This window comes from Gallus gallus, chromosome 2 (assembly GCF_016699485.2).
Source record: "Gallus gallus isolate bGalGal1 chromosome 2, bGalGal1.mat.broiler.GRCg7b, whole genome shotgun sequence".
In the NCBI taxonomy this organism is placed as follows: domain Eukaryota; kingdom Metazoa; phylum Chordata; class Aves; order Galliformes; family Phasianidae; genus Gallus; species Gallus gallus.
In genome coordinates, this window is record NC_052533.1 from 222,178 (window position 1) to 242,138 (window position 19,961).

At 61.7% G+C, this 19,961-nt stretch overlaps 1 protein-coding gene across 5 annotated transcripts in view; it reads right to left on the reverse strand.

Annotated features, from left to right (window-relative positions):
• The window catches only part of AGAP3 (ArfGAP with GTPase domain, ankyrin repeat and PH domain 3), a 78,399-nt gene that overhangs the window by 14,769 nt on the left and 43,669 nt on the right, over positions 1–19,961 (reverse strand). For 3 of the 5 annotated variants that reach the window (XM_025147377.3, XM_015281033.4, XM_046936271.1), the window contains 2 exons: positions 16,998–17,102; positions 13,012–13,177 (listed from right to left, as the gene is read on the reverse strand). In XM_025147377.3, the coding sequence (XP_025003145.1) occupies positions 13,012–13,177; positions 16,998–17,102 (271 nt within the window). Of the gene's footprint in view, positions 1–457; positions 632–13,011; positions 13,178–16,997; positions 17,103–19,961 lie in introns of all 5 variants that reach the window. The other 2 variants (XM_015281032.4, XM_015281027.4) reach the window with 1 other exon arrangement.

Below are 19,961 nucleotides of genomic sequence, written 5' to 3' on the forward strand. Positions count from 1 at the left end.
AGGCTCTCTTTAAACTGCGAAAGCCCCTGGGACCGCGCGGGGGGGCGGCTGCCGCGCTAATGAGAACTACAAGGGGCGAGCAGGCATGGAAATGGCTCCTCCACTCTTGATGTGCATTTAACTGCTTTTTTAGTGCGGCGGCAGAGCCAGGAACGAAGGAGTGATGAATGCAGCACAAAAGCATTTATTTTCCAATTCGGCAAAGTGGCTGCGTTGGGAAATGTATGAATTATTTTAATTCACTCAACTGTCCTGAAACGCCGTGCAGCGAGCGGGGGGGGGGGGGGGGGCGGTGTGCGCGCAGAGGGTGGAATCGCTGCGCCGGGTTCCGCTGCCCCAAAACCTGCAGCGGGGCGGGCGCCACGAGCAGCCTCGACCGCCCCGCTGTGCGCTGACCCTCACTTGGGCCCACCCCAAAGAACCTCCCGCAGCCCCGCGGGGCCGCAGTGCCACTCACCGGGGTTGGGGCAGGCGCCGGGCAGCGCCATGGCCTCGCTCCACTGATCGGCGCTGGAGACAGAGTAGGAGCGCTGGTGCATGCCGTCGGGCTTGGAGCTGAAGCCCACCAGGTTGATGCCGCTGACGGAGCGCTCCGAGTGCAGGGAGGTGCTGCTGCTGGAATGTGGGGCGCCTGCAAGAGAGCCGCCGGGTCAGCGCGAGCCGAGGGCCGCCCTGGGCAGAGCCGTGCGCCCGGTGCCACGTGTGTGCTCCGGCCCTCCTCTCCTGCAGGTCCCCACACAGCACTGGGCAGCCGGGTGCCCAGCATGGCACGTCCGGGGGTCCGAGCACGCAGCCCCCCTTCAGCCCGGTTCTGCAGTCCACGATCTGCTCCCGGTCCCCACCACGGCTACGAACAGCTGCACCAGCAGGCACCCGCCAGCAGCCCCAGTGCCCGTCCTCACAGCTGCGCCGCCTGCGTGCCCCAGCACAGAGCACAGGGCGAATGGAAACCCCACGGAGGATGTCATGGGGACACGCAGGGGGAGGGCCTCTGCCCCCAGTGGGACCCCCTGAGCTGCAGCCCAGGAGTTTGGAACACAGAGGAAAGTTCTGGGGAACAGAAGCAGCCAAAGAAGATGAGACCACTTGGATCTGAAATGGCCCAAATGTTTCTGGATCACAGAACAGCCCCAGCTCCCCACGTAACCACATGGCGCTGCTCCGGCTGGGGGGGACCGACCTCAGCAGGCACTGCACACAGCCCCACACCTCCCCTGCTGCCCCATGCTGTGAGCTCGGCTGCCTTCTGCTCTCCAGTGCCCCACAGCTGCACCCCCCCACGTGCAACGCCAGGGTTTGTGCATGAAGTTACAGCTCTGTCCCCAATGTTTGAGTGCTGCCTGTGGCTACGGAGCGCCGGGACCTCGGTTCCAGAAGCCCAAATCTCCCTTACAGAGAGCGGTGGATGTACCTGGCGGCCAGGGCACGAGGAGAATGGGGGGTAGCTCGAGTGCCTCCCCCCTTTGCAGCCACGGGCTCAGGTCCTGCAGCCCTGAGCACCAGCTGTGGGGTCAGGTCCTGGCAGAGCCATGGGGTCAGGTACTGCGGACCCACAGCCCCAGTGCAGTGCCACTGCTCGCCCCCCTCAGCCCCACTGCCGTGCGCTCCCCCTCCCTGCCTTGTTCAGCACCACAGAAACACGTGTAAAACCATGACACTGACTTTGCCTCTAATTAGCCCTTAATTTACAAGACACACTCGGAAGGGTAATTAGCTGGCGCTCCGCTCTTGACTGCCGCATCCATCTCCTCTCTCCTCCTGGTGGGAGGGAGCCCGCTGCCACCGGAGCAGGGACACCACGCTCCCCTGGGACTGAGAGGGGATGGGTCCCGGGGTGGGACGAGATGGGGTGGGACAGTGGGACAGGATGAGATGGGACGGGGTGGGACAGGATGGGATGGGGTGAGGTGGGGTGGGATGGAGTGGGAGGGAAGCTGATGGGACCCCCATCTCAGTCGGTGCAGGCTGTCCTGTGCCATACTGCATGGGCAGCACGTGTGCAATGCACAGCAGGGAGCAGAGGAAGGCAAACAGCACAGAGCACTGCGTGGGGACGTCCTGCAGCAGAGGGGAGCACCCTGAGGGCCGTGCGGTGCCCAGGTCTGCCCAGTGCACAGTGGGATCACTCCTCTCTGCAGGCACCGCACAGAGCACCCAACTCCTGCATCCCTGTGGAGCTGCCTGAGCCCTGCACCCAATCCCCTTGTCCTGGGGACGGGTAGGTTGGTCCAGCAGGCCCAGAGCCCCCTGAGATCCCCTCCTCTCAGATGTGCCACCACCAGCAGCTGCATGGTAGGATCCCTGCACATTAGGCAAAGCAGAAGGTAAACAGAAGGCCAGATGTAAGGCATCGCCCACCCCTCTGAGCACAGTCCCCAGGACTGACCTCTCCCTGCTCCCCCCGCGGTCCACCAGCAGAGCTCCTCCCATCACTGCTTGCTCAGAATTCAAAGAATAAAGAATTGCACATCAAGGCGTTGCTGTGACCTCAGCAGCTCCCAGCCCACAGCACGTAACACCACGCAGCGGACGGATACGTACTCACACTCCTTTTTAGAACATTCACACTGAAGAGATCCCTGACGGCCTCAGTGGGGGAAGGACTGCTTCCCCCTATTCACTGACAGGGCACTGAGCCGACCAGTGCTGATGAAGCCAGGCTGTGGCACATCAGCTCTGCCCCTGCCAGCATGGTGCTGCCCACTCAGCAGGATCACAGCAAAGCTGGATGGCAGACCTGCAGTGTGGCTCAGGTTGGGGCTCCTCGGGGTCCCTCTGGTGCCCCCCACTCCAGCAGGGCCCCTCACAGCAGAGCGGGGTGGGAGATGCCCAAGGAGGAGAGCCCGCAGCCGCCGTCCCCGTGCAGGGCTGTGTGTGTGCCGGGAGCTCCTGGGCTGCAGTTGGAGCCCAGCGCCGGGTGCTGCCCCGGCACCGCTGAGCGCAGCGCGGCTCCGTCCCCTCGCAGCTCCTGCAGGGCTCTGTGGTCACAGTGCATCCCCCTGAGCCTGCCTGGCTCCAGGAGGAGCAGACCCAGCAATGAGGCTCTCCTCCCAGCAGAGGTGCCCCAGGGCTGCAGCAATGGTGGGAGCAGCGCTGCTTATTTGCAGCCTGAACCATCCCAGCTCAGCTACCACTGGACCTTGCTGTATCTTTATTGACCAGGCGCTCCCTGTTGTCAGTTCTGCTCCTCTCGTGGTACTCACAAACAGTGTTGTAAAACTCCCAGCCCCGTTTCCTGCTGTAACCCCCCAGCAGAGCTCCCAGCACGGCGCACTCTGCGCTCACCGGACACCCTCCGAGCCCTGCCAGCCCCCCCAGCCCCAACCTGCAGCCACCACAGACAGCTCAGAAAGGCTCCCGAAACTCCCGAACTCCATAATTCACACTTGCTGCCTCGAACACGTCCAAATCTCCTACCTGCTGTTTAATTTGCTTCTAATTACAGCTGGAATATGAAGAATTCATCATTCTGTGCTAAGATGCATCATCTCGCCTCCTCCCAGACACCAAACAGAAGTGTTTACTGAACACGTGGTTCTGTTCTTTATTAACCGCTCTATTATCTCCATACAGTAATGAAGCAGCGCTGCGTTAGGATTCATTAGATCCTAATAAACTCCAAAAGAACTTTTTGCTGTCTTTACCTTCCTGCAGTCCCTCGTGGTAACGGCGCCGTGCAGCCAGCACAGCTGGGAGCTGCTGGGCTGTGCGAGGGAGGAGGGACCACAGGTGGGGTTTGTCCATTCTCTAAGCAAAGCGCCCTGAGAGAGGAGGAGAGAGGGCTTTCCCTGCAGCAGAAGGGCAGCACGTGGCCACCCCAGGCCGGGCTGCTCAGAGGGGCTGCGTTTATACACACACGTATGGGCTGCGGGCAGCCCGGTCTGCTGGCTGGCAATCCTGCCCACGGCAGGGGGCTGAAGCTGGATGACCTCTGAGGTCCTTTCCAACCCGGGCCGTTGTATGATTCGATGACACAGCGCTGCACGAGCGGGGCAGCAGCACACAGCCTGCTCCTCCCTGCTCTGCGGCGACCCGGACAGAGGGAGCGAGCAGTTCACGTCTCCTCTAACCCAGATTCATACTCCTAAGTAGTGCAGCCTCTCTTTTCATTTTGACTTTTTGCTACCCGGTGAAATGCTCCTTTCATCACTCCTAATTATGCTCCGCACTTCTTCCTGTTTCTTTTTCCCCAAAGATCTGGCTCTAATTGCTTTCAGCCCTGGGAAATTGGCTCAGACATGTATTTTTGAGCACGTGTGTGTCTGCGTGTCTTTGAAGCTCCCTGTTTCTGCTCTGAGCTCCCCTCTGCCCGAGCACCAGCACCACATCACGGCTACCTGCGCCTGAGCTGCTGCTCTCCAGCTCTGAGGTCTCCGCTCAGAGGGAACACAGCTGCTCTGCAGTGCTGTGCTGTGCCTCAGCGCAGGGGGTTCGGGAGGCACCATCACCTCTGCGCGGGTCCTCCTGTGGGCATCACTGCGACAGCGTTATTCACTCTCCACCACATCACAGCAGAATGCCTCAGGAGCCGTTTGTGAGACACACAACCAAAGTGGTGGAAAGGAGGAGCAGGGAGGGGGTGATGAGGAAACGCTGCTGGTTTTCAGTCCGCCTTCTGCTCTACCAATGTGACCGCAGGTGATGCTCAGTCCCTGCGCAAACCTGAAATCAGAAGCTACAGAAAATGCACGCATGAGCCACGCTGCCTCACGTACGAAACCAAAAGGTACCGTACAGCCCCAAGTCCAAAAGAGATCAGCACGGCTGGGACAGGGGCTGCCAACCGCGGCATGAAGGCTGCAGCGCTGTGCATCACTGTCTGTGCTGACCGCAGCAGCAGAGCTGAGCCGGGAACGCCGCAGTGCACGGAGTGAGTGCAGCCATGCAGAACACAGCATCAGTGCACCCCAAGGCTGCAGGCTGAGCCCAGCAACAGCTCTGACCCACACGGCGCGCAGCAGAGGCAGCGCCCATCCCCGGTGAGCTGCACTGCCCCAACCCGCCCCGCGGCCACTCCATGGGGAACAGAAGGTGCAGCGCAGAAGGGAAAGGCCCTCAGCCCCCCCCTCGAAGAAACCAGCTGCCCCCTTTCCCAGCCTCCTTGGCAGCACCGGGCAAGTAATTCAGACCCACGTTTTCACAGGTGGCCGCTAATTACATCCCTTCGTTTTTGCAGGTGCCCACAGCCAGATGCTCAGCGCCCATCTGCCTCCCCCAGCACTGCCCAGCACAGCCACAGCCACAGCCACAGCCACAGGCAGGTCCTCTCCTCTTCACCTCCTCCAGAGCTGCCTTCCCTGCTCAGCCCTGCAATGCACTGCTCTGCTCCTTCCGTGTTCTAGCAAGTAGCAAGTGTATCGAGTCCCAGTAATTGTCTCTAATTAGGGTCAATGATTATCCTGTTGGGCGGGAGCAAATCAATCTCTGCTCTCCCCTCGGGGAGCAGGAGGTTGTGCGAGGCACAGTGCAGTGCAGGCACTGCAGGGCACAAAGCAGTGTGTGTGCTGCAGGGTGCAATGCAGTGTGGGTGCCAAAGGGCATGAGGCAGTGCGGGTGCTGCAGGGGCAGCACAAAGCAGAGCTCTGCACGGATGCTGAAAGCTCTGCTGTTTTGCATGCTGAAACTGGAGAATGAAGAGGCTCCTGGAAGGATGCAGCCCATGGCAGGGAGCTGCTGTGCCCAGCACTGCTCTGCCCCTGCACAGCCCCACCTGCCCCCTGCCTGCTGCAGCACGCTGCCATTGGCACAACACAGCAACAACTCTGAATATTCATAAAAAGCCCGGGATAACTGCTGAGCAGCTCAGTGTGCATTCCTTCCTTATAGCCCTCCGCTGCTGTGCCACAGTGTGCCCCAGAATGCAGCGCCGGTCAGTGCTTTCCCTCCACACACCTGCACTTATCTGACTTCAGTGGCAGCAGAAAGCATCGCCTTCCTCCCACCAGGGCAGCCTTGGTCTGCCCAAACCACGTGGCTGCCCACCAAAGGCAGCAGGGAGCCCACAACCTGACCACAGAGATGGTACCGCCATGCTATGACGTGAGGATGCAGTGCTGAGAGTCCCCCCTGCACCACGGTGTGGTAATTGTGACAACAGCCCCGGACATGACAGCACCCTGTGGTGGTGGCCCTGCTCAGCACTGCACTGCTCTGTGCATCGCTGGGATGTGGATGAGGGCACAGGACCCAGCAGCAGTGACGCTGTGCACGCTCATCCCCTCTGCACAGTTGGAAGAACTGCATGGCAGCACCACTCAGATCCCCGCAGCCTTCTCTCCTCCATGTGCACAGCCCGGGGCTCTCAGCCTGCCCCTATCAGGCGGTGCTCCAGGCCCCCACCATCTCTGCACCCTCCAGTGGGCTCTCTCCAGCAGTTCCCATCTGCCTGGAACTGGGCAGCCCAGCACTGGGTGCACTGCTCCAGATGTGCCCTCCCACTGCAGAGCAGATGAAAGGATCACCTCCGTCACCCTGCTGGCCACACTCTGCAGTGCATTCCAGGGTCCCTCTTGGCCACCAGCACACACTGCTGGCCCATAGTTAGCCTGTGCTAAATCACCGGTCAACTGCTGGTCAACTGTTAGCCAACCTTTGGTCAACCATTGGCCACCTCTGCAGAACTCCCTGCTCACATCACCTCCACCAACACTTGTCAGTAACAGCTGCTAACAAAGTGCCTCCTGCTCTGAGTGCCCAGCTGGGGACTGAGCACCCACAGGAGCTCAGCAGGGCTAAACAAGGCCAAGTTCCTGGGGAGAACCAGCAGCTCCTGCGCTCCGAGCTGGGGCACACGGCTGGCAGGCACCTCTAACAGGTCTGCCTTCATCTCTGCCTCAGCTCCTTCTCCTCAGAAAGAAAGAACAACAGTTACACCTTTTGGGAACATGGCATCCCAATGACTGCAGCACGTGCCCACAGACAGAGCTCAGCCCTGCATCTTCCTGCAGCTGCCCGCTCCCATCCGGCCCTGCGCTGCCCCGCAGGTCCTGGCAGCACAACGCTGAGGGCAGCAGCTCTGCTTCACATTCAGGACTCATCTTCCTGCTGAAGGGAGTGGGTAAACATGCAGGAGGTGTCACCACCTGAATGCCACAGTGCATATTTGTAATATAAATACGAATTTGCACTATTTTATACATGATTCATGATGAAAAGTATTAATTACAGACAAATTCAATCTCTGATCTGCACTTCGCTCCCAGACTACAAACAACCCTTAAGGTGTTGATGGGAGGAACAAAGGTCCCACACAGAAGAACTCCTGGGACCCCGTGCTCCCATTGCCAGCGCTGCTCTGCTCTGTGCAGCAGCACAGGCACTGCCCCAGAGCCTCCATCACGAGGTGGCACTGAGCCCAGCACTGCACCCAGCACTGCGCCCAGCACTGCACCCAGCATTGCGCCCAGCACTGCACCCAGCACTGCTCCCAGCACTGCACCCAGCATGTCACCCAGCACTGCACCCAGCATTGCACCCAGCACTGCGCCCAGCACTGCTTCCAGCACGGCACCCAGCATGTCACCCAGCACGGCACCCAGCATTGCACCCAGCACTGCTCCCAGCACTGCACCAAGCACTGTGCTCAGCACCCTGGGGTGTCAACAACTCAGTGCAGGGGTAGCCAGGAGGTGAGGAGGACCAAAGCATTCCAGCAGAAGCTGCCCGTGTCCATCGCAGAGCTCTGTGGCGCCGCTGCAGCGCACCCAGGTGTATGGGGAGCAGCAGCCACGGCTCTCCCTGCACGGCCACAGCTCCGCAGCACACTTCCAGAGACCCCCATGCAGACCACAGAGCAGCCGGAGGGCCACGCGGGCAGGCAGCCCTTCCTGCAGGCAGCAGCGCTCAGCGCCCCACGGCCCGGCGGGCACACGGCGCTGAGCTGCAGGGCCCACAGAGCGCCCCAGAGCCGCTCTGCGTGGTGCCCCCGCGCTGTGCGGGCAGTGCAGGGCAGCTCTGCCGTCCCTCTCCCTCCGCCGCGATGGAGCAGCTCTGACACGGACGGTCCCAGCGCCGCCCTCTGCTGCTGCTCTCCCTCCATGTCAGCGTCCCCCACGGCGAGCAGCGCCGCGCAGGGAAGCAGGTTTTCCCTTTTCTTTGTTAATTCTTCCCTCATTACATTTGAAATTCCACAATCAGTGTGCACTGTAATTGTCGAATTTGATGCTAATGATTAATGAATTAAACATGGATCCATCAATTAGTCCTCGGAGAATAATTCTGCATAAAGCAGCGGATAATGTAATTACAGTAACAAAGATAATGAGATGTTAACATCGACGGAGCCCGACGTGACATGATCACAGCAGGCGCAGCACCCGGCCTGGGGGAGCCCATCCCACTGCGGCGGGGGGCAGCGTGGCCGGGCGGGGGGCTCAGCGGGGACCACGCCGTGCGATGGGCTCCTGTCCCCCCCGAGGAGCCGAGGACGCTGCGCCAACACGCGCCCCGAGCAGCACCTCCACGACCACCGAGCGCCTGCAGTGCTGCCCCGGCTCCAGGAGCAGTCACACGCGAGGAGGAGGAGGTGAGGAGCTGCTTCCATCCTCCCCTTCCTCTCCCAGCTGCTCACCTGAGGCCGTGTCCAGCTGCTCGCCCTCCCGCACCACGCAGTGAAGCAGCAGGCTCGTGGGCTCTGCACACCCACGCGTGCAGGGATGCACACAGCACAGCCCACGTCCTCCAGCAGCGGCCCTTCTGCATCTCCCTGTGCCGGGAGAAGGGCAACACACACCTCTGCAAAGCAACAACGCGGGGCTGCAGCTGAGCTCAGACCAGGCTCAAGGTGACGGATGGGATCCCTGGGATCCTTCCATCCCACCTGAGTGAGAGCCGCCTCCATCCTTCCAGCCAGACGCACGCACTGATGGGGCACCGAAGCAGAAGGGTGAACTGCTGACCCACAGCGAGAGCACAGCTGTGATCCTGGAGGAGACACTCAAAGCTGCACTGCCACACTACGAGGGTCACACCACCAAACCCCACACTGCAGCCCTTTACACCCAGAACGCATTCCCAGGTGAGAAGGGCCCGTCCTGCTGGTGCCCCCAGCCCGGATGCTGCTGGGTTTGCACCATGCAGGCAGCCCTGCGAGCACTGCTCCACGCTCTGCATGCCCCACACTGCCCCGGGCAGCACAGCTCCCAGCCCCGCGGCTCAGCACTGCTTCCCATCGGGCAGGGACTGCTGAGAGCCCCTCTGAACCCTCCCCGAGGAGCAGCACCCACATGTCTTTTCTCCACGACACCTCAGGTGTGTCCGCAGCCCTCACGGTGTGACAGTGGAACATCTGATTTCTCCCTTCACATCCAGAAGGAACCATCAGCGCCGTCTCAGCACGCACTGTCTGAGTGCCCGGCCATCTCCAGCAGCTGCAGCCCCAAAGGGAGCCGACCACCACCACCCACCGCCAGCACCTGACCCCACAGCAGACACCGAACCCCACTGCAGACACCCGGAGACCCGCAGTGTATCCACGCAGCAGCAGCAGCACACTGAAGAAATGGCACCTATGAGACTCAGAGCACTTCTCGGACTGTTTGTTACATTAAGGATAACATTTTATGAATGCTAAGAACCACGGACTGCCCGTATCTGCTCACCGCTGACAGCATGGGCTGCTGGCCCTCATGCACGTCAGTCCCAGTACATCCCATCTCAGTGATGAGAGATCCTGCCCTGGATGTGTGGGAAGGAAGTCCTCCCTCCTTCCCCGTGCACCTCTGTGGATCTGCCGGGACCCCGCACTGCTCTGCAGCACCCTGCAGTACTGCTCAGCATCCCGAGCACCCTGCCCTGCCCTGCCCTGCCCTGCCCTGCCCTGCCCTGCCCTCCCCCAGCTGCAGAGCTGCACTGCCGCCCAGCTCTGTGTCCCAGCTCTGGCTCAGCACACCCAGCAGCTGCGGGACTGCACTCAGCTCTCAGCTACTGCAGTGCCCCCGTCGGCCCTCACCGATACAACTTCATGGAGGAACCGAAGCCAGGAGGGCACTGCATTGCAAAGTGAAGGGTAAACAAGGAAAGCAAAGCAGAGGCCACTCTGCCAGCACAGCCTGGGGGGATCCAGTTCTCAATGAGGAATTTACAGCAGCTCTGATCACATCCTGATGGACACACAGGGCAGAAGGAGGTGAACAAAACAGCCATGATATGAAACCATCCTCAACTGAGGACAGAAGGTTGGCCAGCAGCCAAGCCTTGCACCACGTGTCAGAAGTCAGAACTCAGCTGGAGCTGAGCTGCTCCAGCACTGAATGGAGCCCACGATCCCTACGGGCCCCTCCCAGCCCGGGATGCTCCGGGATTCTGTGACTTCACTCTGTGACTTCTGCATCTCTGCAACAAAATGTAAGGCGGAGGCAGATGTGGGCAGAAGGTCCCAATCCCAACAGCTGCAGTGTGACACTGTGCCCCCGAGGCAGTGTTTGTGCAGAGAATGTGTGATCCGAGCTGAGCACCGCCCTGCCCGCAGTGCGTGACCGGGCACAGCCACCCCCGTGCACAGCCATTCCCACACCAGCAGCCCTCCATCCCTTCACTCAGCTCTGTGCTGTGCCCGCCCCACACGGGGCTCAGCCGGAGCCCCAGCAGCGCTGTGTGCTGCCCGCACACCTCTGGGCACGCTGAGAGCTCTCCATCTTTGTTCCCCCCTCCTCCCCTCTCCCCGCCACCCCACCCATCCCCATGAGGACGGTGGCGGTGGCACAGTTCTCGGCGGCTGCAGGGAACGGCCCTGACCTCCACATCTGCTGTGGTTCACCCACACACTGCCGGGGGAGAGCAGACCCCCATCTGCAGAGCGCAGCCCCGGACACGGCCACGGGCACAGCACTGCTGGGGGCTGCACTGCCCAGAGAGCTGCAGGAGGGGACGCGGTGCCCGGGGAGGAGCTGTTACCACACCGGAGCTCTTCCACAGCCATCAGCTGCACCAGAGCAGGCTGAGCAGAGCCCCACTGAGCGCCCCCACTGCTGTGCTGTCTGTGTGCAGGAGGGAAACCTCTCTGAGCACCGCATGGCTGCCCAAAGCCAACGCACACCTGAGGCTGCTGCCCCATCCCCAGTGCTGTGTGCTGCGGGGGGACAGCACTGCGGGGACACGGTGCTATGGGGACACGGTGCTATGGGGACATGGTGCTATGGGGACACGGTGCTATATGGGGTGTGCTGTGCAGGGGCGCAGAGCGAAGGCAGTGTGTGAATGGGGATCCCACATTCACCGATGTAATGCCAGCACAGCCCGCAACCCCAGCGCAGCATCAGCCTGGCACACACACAGCAGCGCACACAAATGGATCAAAGCATCTCTCTGTATATCTTGTAGGAAGGTATCTGACCTGGGGTTCAAGGCTCCAAGCAGCACGAAGCCCACCACCCTCCCACCACACGACTTCAGCACCGCTCCCTGCTGGGGAGCTGCAGCTCCAGCCACAGCCCTGCGCTGCTCTCCTCATGCTGCAGGTGAGGCCGAGGGCCCCACGCAGGGCTCCAGGCAGCAGCGACCAGGAACCAACCCACATCCCAACCCACGTCCCAGCTGTGAGCCCAGCAGGGCAGGACGGCTGTTGGGAGGGGGACACGGGGTACGTGGTGCAGGGTTCATCATCACTGGAGCTGTTCTGTGCTTCACCTGAACCCTCCCCGCAGCCCCGATAACTGCGTGGGCGCAGACAGCACACCGAGCGCCCTGCAAACACATCTGAGCAGTGCTGTGCAGGGACAGAGCTGCCGCTGTGCTCCTGCATGCTGGGGTTGCACGGCAGCGGTGGTGAAGAAACAGCGCAAACAGCAGAGAGCAGAGGCAGACTACGGGCAGAACCTCCAGGTACACCCTTGGTCAAAAAGCACTGCAGCCATACCTGGCCTGCAGAGCAAGCGTGGCTCTGCATCACCTGCAGCGGGTGAGGAGGGTTCACCGCTCCACAGCAGTGCCTGTCCTGGGTGCTGCTGACCACAAGAGCCGGCACTGAGCCCCCCCAGACCCTCCCACCCCACGTGTGGTGGCTGCTGCACAGTGACAGCAATCCCAGGACAGCCCCCTCACATCCTATAGCTGCAGGAAAAAATAAGAAGGAAAAGGAGCCACAGGAATGGGCAGGAACAGAACAGAGCTTTCCATGACCAAGAAACATCGCTAGCAGTTTTTCACCACTTTATGTTGCAGCAGCTGCCTCCATACACAGCGGCTCATGCAACTCATGCCACACTTGGAGCCCAGCAGCAGCCACTGGAGGTTGCCCAGAGACACCAGCAGCACCCAGAGACACCAGCACGCACCAAAGGCATTCAGAGCAGTGAAGGCCAGGAGCAGCTCTCGCTGCTGCTCAGCAGAGCCAGGCGCTGCCCGCACACTGCAGGAAGGGCAGCACAGCCTGCACCACTCCAACAGCACCCCAGAGGCACAGAGCCCTGGGGGCTGTAAGGGACCTCCAGAGACCTCTCAGTCCAGCCCCCCTAAAGGGAAGGGGGAAGGCACGAGGAGAGGACACACTGCTGGCTCACAGCCTGGGGGCAACCACTGGTCAACTGCTGGTCAACCAGGACCTCCAGGTCCTTCTCTGCACAGCTCCTTTCAACCTGTACTAACGCTGTGGTTATTCCTCCCGGGTGCAGGACCCTGCACCTTCCTTGCTGAACCCCGTAAGGCTCCTCTCCACACAGCTCTCAGCCTGTCCAGGTCTCGCTGAACGGCAGCACAGCCTTCAAGTGCATCAGCCTCTCTTCCCAGCTCTGTGCCATCACCAAACTTGCTGAAGGTGGACTCCATCCCTTCATGCAGATCAGTAACGATGATGCTGAACAACACCGTACTCAACACCGACCCCTGGGGAACACTGCTGGCCACAGACCTCCAACCACACTGTGCCGCTGGGCACAACCCCTGAGCTCTCCCAGCAGCTCCCAACACACCTCACCATCAGCTCGGCTCTCCCACTCCTCCTATGCTTACCTACAGGGACGTTCTTGCAGGCAGAGCCAAAGCCGTGCTGAGGACGGACGCACCACCACCACTTACCCGTGCTGGCTGCCAGCTGTGTGCTGCTCCGCTCCTTCGACAGCCCGTTGGCTTTGGGGCTCGCGCCGGGCGCTGCCGCCGTAGCCCTGGGCAGCCGCTTGCCGGGCACCTTCACCGTGGTCCTCAGCAGGTCGATCTCCTTCCCGTGCACGTTCTGCATGTAGTCCTATGGCAGAGATGGTACCCGTCAGCCACGACCCGGCCTGTCGCTCTCAGCCCCTCTCTCACTCACAGCGCCCGCATCCCCCCACGCACGTGGCTGACAGCAGCCCCTGGGGGGACCCGATGTGCCCATCCCACGCAGGGGCAGTGAGCTGAGCTCAGGGGCAGACATCCCACGGCCCACAGCCGCCCCGGTGCTGGTGCCCACAGCCTGCAGGCAGCCTGGGAAGCGGATGGGGGGCCTGGATGCCGCTCTGACCCCCAGGCTGGGACCGAGGAGTGCCGTGTCCTGCTCCCAGTGCCTGCACAGCGAGAGCAGGTCGGATTGGTGTGCTGTGAGGATCATTTTGTACAGTCCTGCCTGGGGGTGGGGACAGATGGGGCGGAGGGGAACGCAGGCAGCAGGCAGGTCCCAGCCCCTGCATCTGCCGCCCTGTTGGTCACGGCGCTCAGGTGCAGCAGATGACAGTGCAACATAACCCAGTGTGGGTAATGTGATGTGGGAACAGCAGCCCGGGTCCCCGCTGGCGTGACTCGAGCCCAGAGTGGCACAGCTCAGCGCAGCCCCAGACTGCACGCAGACCACCGGCATCGCTCTGCCCGCCCAGCAGTGCCCACCTTCAGCCAGAGCTGCAGCTGTGCTGGGAGCTGCGCCTGCCCCACCACGCCCGTCCTATTCCGCAGCGCTGCTCCTGGCCCTGCTTCCCCGGGCCCACGCAAAAGGACAGCATTGACCCCGTGCGCCCCGCAGCGCCCAGCAGCGCCAGCCCCATCCCAGCTCCGGCGCGTCCGGGCTTGGGGGGCAGCCCCAGCACTGCGCCCCACGGTGGGCACACGAGAGACAGCAGCCGTGCGGGGCGAGCGGCGGAGCTCTGGGCTCGCTCCAGTTCACAAGGAGGTCACCGAGGGTTGGATCAGAGCGGGTGCTGCACCAACGGCTCCGAGCTCGGCGAGATGAGCGCAGCCAGCACGGCACAGCCGCTCCCAGCTGAAGGCAGCGTGCAGCGCCCGCCCGGCCGCGGCTCCCGGAGCCCGACCCGCACGGCTGTGGGGACGCGGGCACCTCCCCGGGCAGCTCCCACAGACCCACCCGGCCCGGCCCTGCCCCGGCCCCGGCCGGGGTTCCGGCACGGCCCTGGGCCGCAGGATTTCCCTGGCTCAGCACAATCGGCCGCCGGCTGCCTGCCGGAGACTGCGGTCACCAGCGCTCCGCGTTTATTGCACGCCATAAAACAGCAATTTCTTCCCAAGCCTCCTCGCTAATTACCCAGCCAGTTCTCTCATTTCATTTTATTACTGGAATTAACAACGAGTTCAAAGCGTGGAAAGCTATTAAGATGTGTGATTAAGCCACATTCAATTAGTTTCTACAAACAATTTAATTGATGTTGCAGATAGAATTAACAGAAGGTGATTGTGTGAATGGCTCCACTGGCTGCAAAATGGGAGCTGCTCCGCTCGGCTCCGCGCAGTGCAGCGCGGCCGCGGGCTCAGCCCCGCCAGCGGGAGCAGCACACAGCCCGGGAGGCGATGGGACCGCACCGCGCGGCTCACACCGCAAACTGCTTCCCTGTCACCAAACACAGCCGTGGGAAGGTGGGAGCAACGCAGGTGCGGGGAGGAGATGTGTGCTGAGGCCGCGGCTCTGACCACAGCGCGGCCCCGGCTCTGCTCACCTGCACGGCTCTGTGCCGCTGCGCCATCGGAGCGCCTGGGCTGGGAGCTGCCGCTGCTCACCTGCGTGCCAGCAGCCCCTCTGCAAAGCACGGCCGTGTCTGAGTGTGAGAGGCCACGCCGAGGAGGGGCCGGAGGGGCCCAGACACAACATCTGAAGTAGGGACGTGGGGCACAGCCCTGACAGGGCACCTTTGGTGGTGAAATGAAAAGCGCGGCCCAGCCAAGTGACGGGGCACGGAGCCGGGGGGCACCACCCCCATCCCTGCCGGGCAGGGGCAGGCAGAGGAATGATGGAGAGGACAGATCCTCGGCAGAGAACACCGGGAAAACTCCAAGGAACGTCACTGGGAATGCAAAGCAGCAAAGAGATGCCGTGGGGCTGAGCACCCTGAGGGGTTTGGGCTCTGTACCCTGCGCTCACCCCACCGCCTGCAGTCCCACAAAGCAGCAGGCCCAGTTCTGTCACTGACCCGCGAGCTCTGCTGTCACGTCCCATGAAGGATGCAACGTCTTGCAGGGAACCTGATTTAGCAAGGGGTTGGAGCCGATGACCCCCAGAGTGCCCTCCCAGCCCCAGTGACTGCAATATGGACGCCTACTTTGTGCTGCCAGAGGGCAGGAAGCGCTGCAGCACCCCCTGGTTCACCACAGAAGATGGGAGGACAGGACTTAATGGGGCATCCCCATCAGAAGCAGCGCTCCGTAAGGCTGCCCCTGGACCCAACCCCCGGGCAGGGAGGGCGAAGAGGGCTCCTGTGCCCCACACATAACCGGTCCCTGCTGCAGGGGAACACGGGGCACCGCCGCCTTGGAGCGAGGCTGGAAGCTCCCCGTGAGACGTGGGGGAGGAGACGCCCACCCGCACCTCTCAGCGATGGGCTGTGCATCACCAGTTGCACCAGGTGGAAGCAAACCAGATTTTGGCTCGAGGCAACACAGAAATGAAATGAAACACCAAAGAAGTGAAGTAAGGAAAGCAACTGACATCAAACGAGATCACCCCCTGAGGAACGAATGGAGTAAAGAGGAGGCAAACCCAGTGTGCAGCAGCATCAGCTGAGAGCAGTTAAACAACATCCCCAGTTGCTCTGCCTCTGCCACTGATTTTAACAACAGCCCTACGATGCCTCCAATGGAAAGCTGATAAACCCACGCACGCAGGTGAGCACGCAGAGAGCAGCCACCGCCCCCTGCTTTGGGTCAATAGAGACCAAAAAATGGGGCTGCAAGGTTAGAGGGCTGCAGAGCCCCACAGAACAACACCCAGCTCCAAGGCTGCAAGGGAAGAGCAACTGCTCCAGCACGCCCCTGAATGCAGGAAAGCAAACACGAGGACTGGCTCCTGCTGTAAGGATGGGGCTCAGGAGGTGGGACGGAGCACTGCAACCCAAGAATCAGAGGCACAGAGAACCGTGGGGCTCAGAGCACTCAAACATCACGTCTGAGGAGACGGGGACGGAGAGGGGCCGGGAGCAGGTGGGGTGCGGGGGCTGCACCCCGAGCTCAGCCAACACAGCCCGGCTGCAGCGGGTGTCACAGGTGTGTGTGTCCTCTGCTCACTGCTCCAGCAGCAAACTGTGCTCAAGAGGGAACGGGGAAGAAGTCATTAGCCCCACAGTGGGGAGGCGACAGAGATGGATGGGGCAGCAGCTGCGTGCCTGAGCCAAGCAGCGAGGAGATCAGAGATGCATGGAGTGCCTCCGCGCCGGCACCGCGTCCCCATTACCCAATACCTAGCAGCCAGGAAAATTGTTCCGTGCCCAAACGGCAGCACCAGCCATGGCTGCGAGGAGCCTCTGCCTGCTCCTCAGCCGGGATGCAGGGAGGGAGCAGCCCCTGCTTTCACAGACTGGCGAAGGGCAACGGGGAACAGACAGATGCTTTACCGAGCATCTTTCTGCACGGAGTTTGGTTCCCATCAGCTCTTCCCACCCAGCCCGGCACTGCAGACGCAGCCCTCAGGGGAGGACAGGGTCACCTCCAGGCCCTGCTAAGATCCAGCCCTGCTGAAGGACCCCACGCTGGGTCTGCAGCCCCCACCACCGCCGAACCCTCTGCCAGCAGCTCTCTGCAGCCGTGGCACCCGCAGGAGCGAAAGGGGAGCGCCGTGCCCTGCGTGCTCCTCGCCCCACGCCAGCAGTACTCACGTGCAGGCTGGGGTGGTAGGTGAGCACGCCGTTGTCACACAGCGTCACGTACTTCTTCTTCCACTCCTTGTTGAGTGACTTGCCGCTGCGCTTCAGCAGAATGCCCTATGAGAGAAGTGACGAGAGCCTCAGGCCTCCTTGGGTCCAGGCAGCTCCCAGCCATCCCCACAGCCCCCCCAGGAGACACAAAAGACCCAGGAGAGCATCCAGAGCCTTCCCAGCAGTGCATCCCTGCGGCTGGCACACGGCGGGCTGCTCCCCTGCCTTCCCCATCGCTTCCCAGCCAGACCTCATTCCCAGACTGAGGGTGTCCATGTGCCAGCACAGCCCCCTCTGTCTGCCCTGCCCCACACCACCCCTCCTGTGCTGAAGGACGGTGTGAATGCACGGCAGGGGCCAACCCCACCACTGCCTGCACTCCTTGCTCTGCTCCCACACCTTCCTCCAGCCCCAGCTGGGGGGATGGACAAGGGCCATTCAGGAGAGGTGGGGTAACAACACCCCGAGGAGAGGACCATCAGGAGACAGTCTCACAAGGGATGGACGCTCCCTTGGTGCTTGCAGTGCCTCCCCAGAGGTGTCCAACAGGTGGAGCCAGGGACACGCTCTGGCAGATGGAGCAGCCAAGGTGCTGGTGCACCCCTTCCCACCCGGCGCTCCCCCAGACCCATCCCATGGTCTCCAGGCACTGCACACTCACAGGGCCTGGGGACGGCCGTGCTCCTCCTCCCCACCACCCCGGCCCAGAACAAACTTTCACGGATTAAGTCAGTGCGAAGGCTGCACCTCCTCACCTTCTCCCATGAAATCTGCACCAGGCAGGATGGGAGGCAGCAACAAGGCGGGCATGGGGGCACTGCAGCAGGGCCTGGGGGGAGGATAGCAAGAGCTCTGCTGGCAGGGAGAATGGCACAGCAGGGGACAAAGGGATGGATGAGAGATGGGGTTTGGGAACAAACAGGAGCCAGGCTGCAGGGCCGGGCCCACCCAGGGCTCTCTGGGCAGACAGCAAGGCGCTGCTCCGGGCCCCATGCCAGCACCTCCCCACAGAGCGGCTCTGCCCCACAGCACAGCGTGGAGCACTGCCTGGAGATGGGGATCTGCATCTGCCCCATGGCAATGCAGGGCAATGAGGCAGGCCTTGGTGCACGGCAGGGTAACAGTGCTGCAGTGCTGCCACGAAATGGGCAATAAGCGATGTGGAAAGGGCAGGGGTGCTCCACGACCACTGGCATTCGGTACTGGGGAAGCAGAGTGTGAAGAGGCACTGCTTCCCACCCCTACACACAGAAATGACAGCAGAGTGCTGAGAGCTGAAGCAGGCTGGGCAGGAGCTGAGCCAACCAACATGGAACAGCTCCACGGGGCTGTGTGACGCTGCAGGGTACGGTCCCAGCACCCAACGACAACAGACACTGTTTTGGGATACCGGCTGAGCAATGTGTAACACTGAAATCACAGAGATCAGACAAGAACAGTAAGATCAGCTATTGTGCCATCCAAGTACATGAGATCCACACAGCTGTTAACAGACGCACCGGCCAGGTGGAAGCTCTCAAAGCAAAGTCATTGATGAGAACGAGTGATGATAAATGGCAAATGTGTGTCCAGCATAGGTATGTGCGCAGAGGGCTGACCCATCTGCATTTGGCTCGTGCTCTTCCCTTAATGAGCCCAAGGAAAGCATGAATGAAGAACGTGAAGGTAACAGAACCTGCACAGAGCTGAACTGCTGCAGTTCTGTGGTTCAGGCATTGCTCCCTCCAGCCCATGCGTTCCCGCAGTGCTCATGGGCACCACGACCCCCCCGGGCCCACAACCCCATAGGCCATACATGGGCCCGATCCAACCGCCTGCCCTGCCAGAGCGCTGCCATCCCCACCCCCAGCTGCCCCCTGCTCTGCCGGTACCCACAGCCCACCCTCAGTGCCACCCCCATGGACCCACCCCCCATACTGCAGCCTCTGCTGAGCCCCCAGGCAGCACAGAGCTCTCTGCAGCTGCTTCAGCTGCAAACCTGGCACCTCACACATGGAAGCAAAAACAGACCCAGAAACAGGGAACCAAGCACAGGCAGCCTGGTCTGCCCAGCCAGAAGGCAGAAGAATCCTAAACTGGGAGTAAGCGACTAATAAAATGAGGGCGGAGGGGCCCTTCAGGCCAGACGCTGCAGGAAGCAGCTGAACGCAGGGGCAGTGCTTGGCTGTGCCTGCCCTTTGCTGCTGCATCAGAGGCAGGGACAGCAGCAGGGAGTCCTGCAGGTCCTGGTGGCACTGCTGTGCTGCCTGCACCGGGGCTGCACGCCCTGCAGTCCGCTTCTCTGTGATGGTAGATGGTGGGGATTTGGCCCAGCAGCACGTGGGGAACTCTGCTTTCTCCTGGAGGAAACTCTCCAAGCACAACAGAATCATGGAATCATAAAATGGCCTGGGTTGCAAAGGACCACAATGCTCATCCAGCTCCAACCCCCTGCTATGTGCAGGGTCGCCAACCAGCAGCCCAGGCTGCCCAGAGCCACATCCAGCCTGGCCTTGAATGCCTGCAGGGATGGGGCATCCACAGCCTCCTCCAGTGCTCCAAGAGAGGCAGGGAGCCGCAGGGGCACACGGCCCATGGCAGGGCTGCAGGCAGACGCACCTCTGCATCCCCTCCTCGTGCACCCCACGGCCGTGCTGCTCCTCACCACTGGGCCCACGACTGGGGACTCCTCCAAAGTTTGTCCCCGAGCACACGGGCCGAGCACCGAGCAGAGAAGCCCGGGAGCCCACCCGCTCCCATCCCCACGCCTCCTCCCCTTCCCCGCACGCCGTCGGCCGGTGCGGTGCTGCCTCTGCTGGGTTTGGATGGTGGTGGTGCTCCGTAAAAGCAGCAGTAGCAATATGCAGTGTAATGAAGCAGGGAGCAGCCATGGCCCCCAAAGGACTCGTTTGCTCCACAAATCTCCCTTCCGCTCACTTTTTTGCT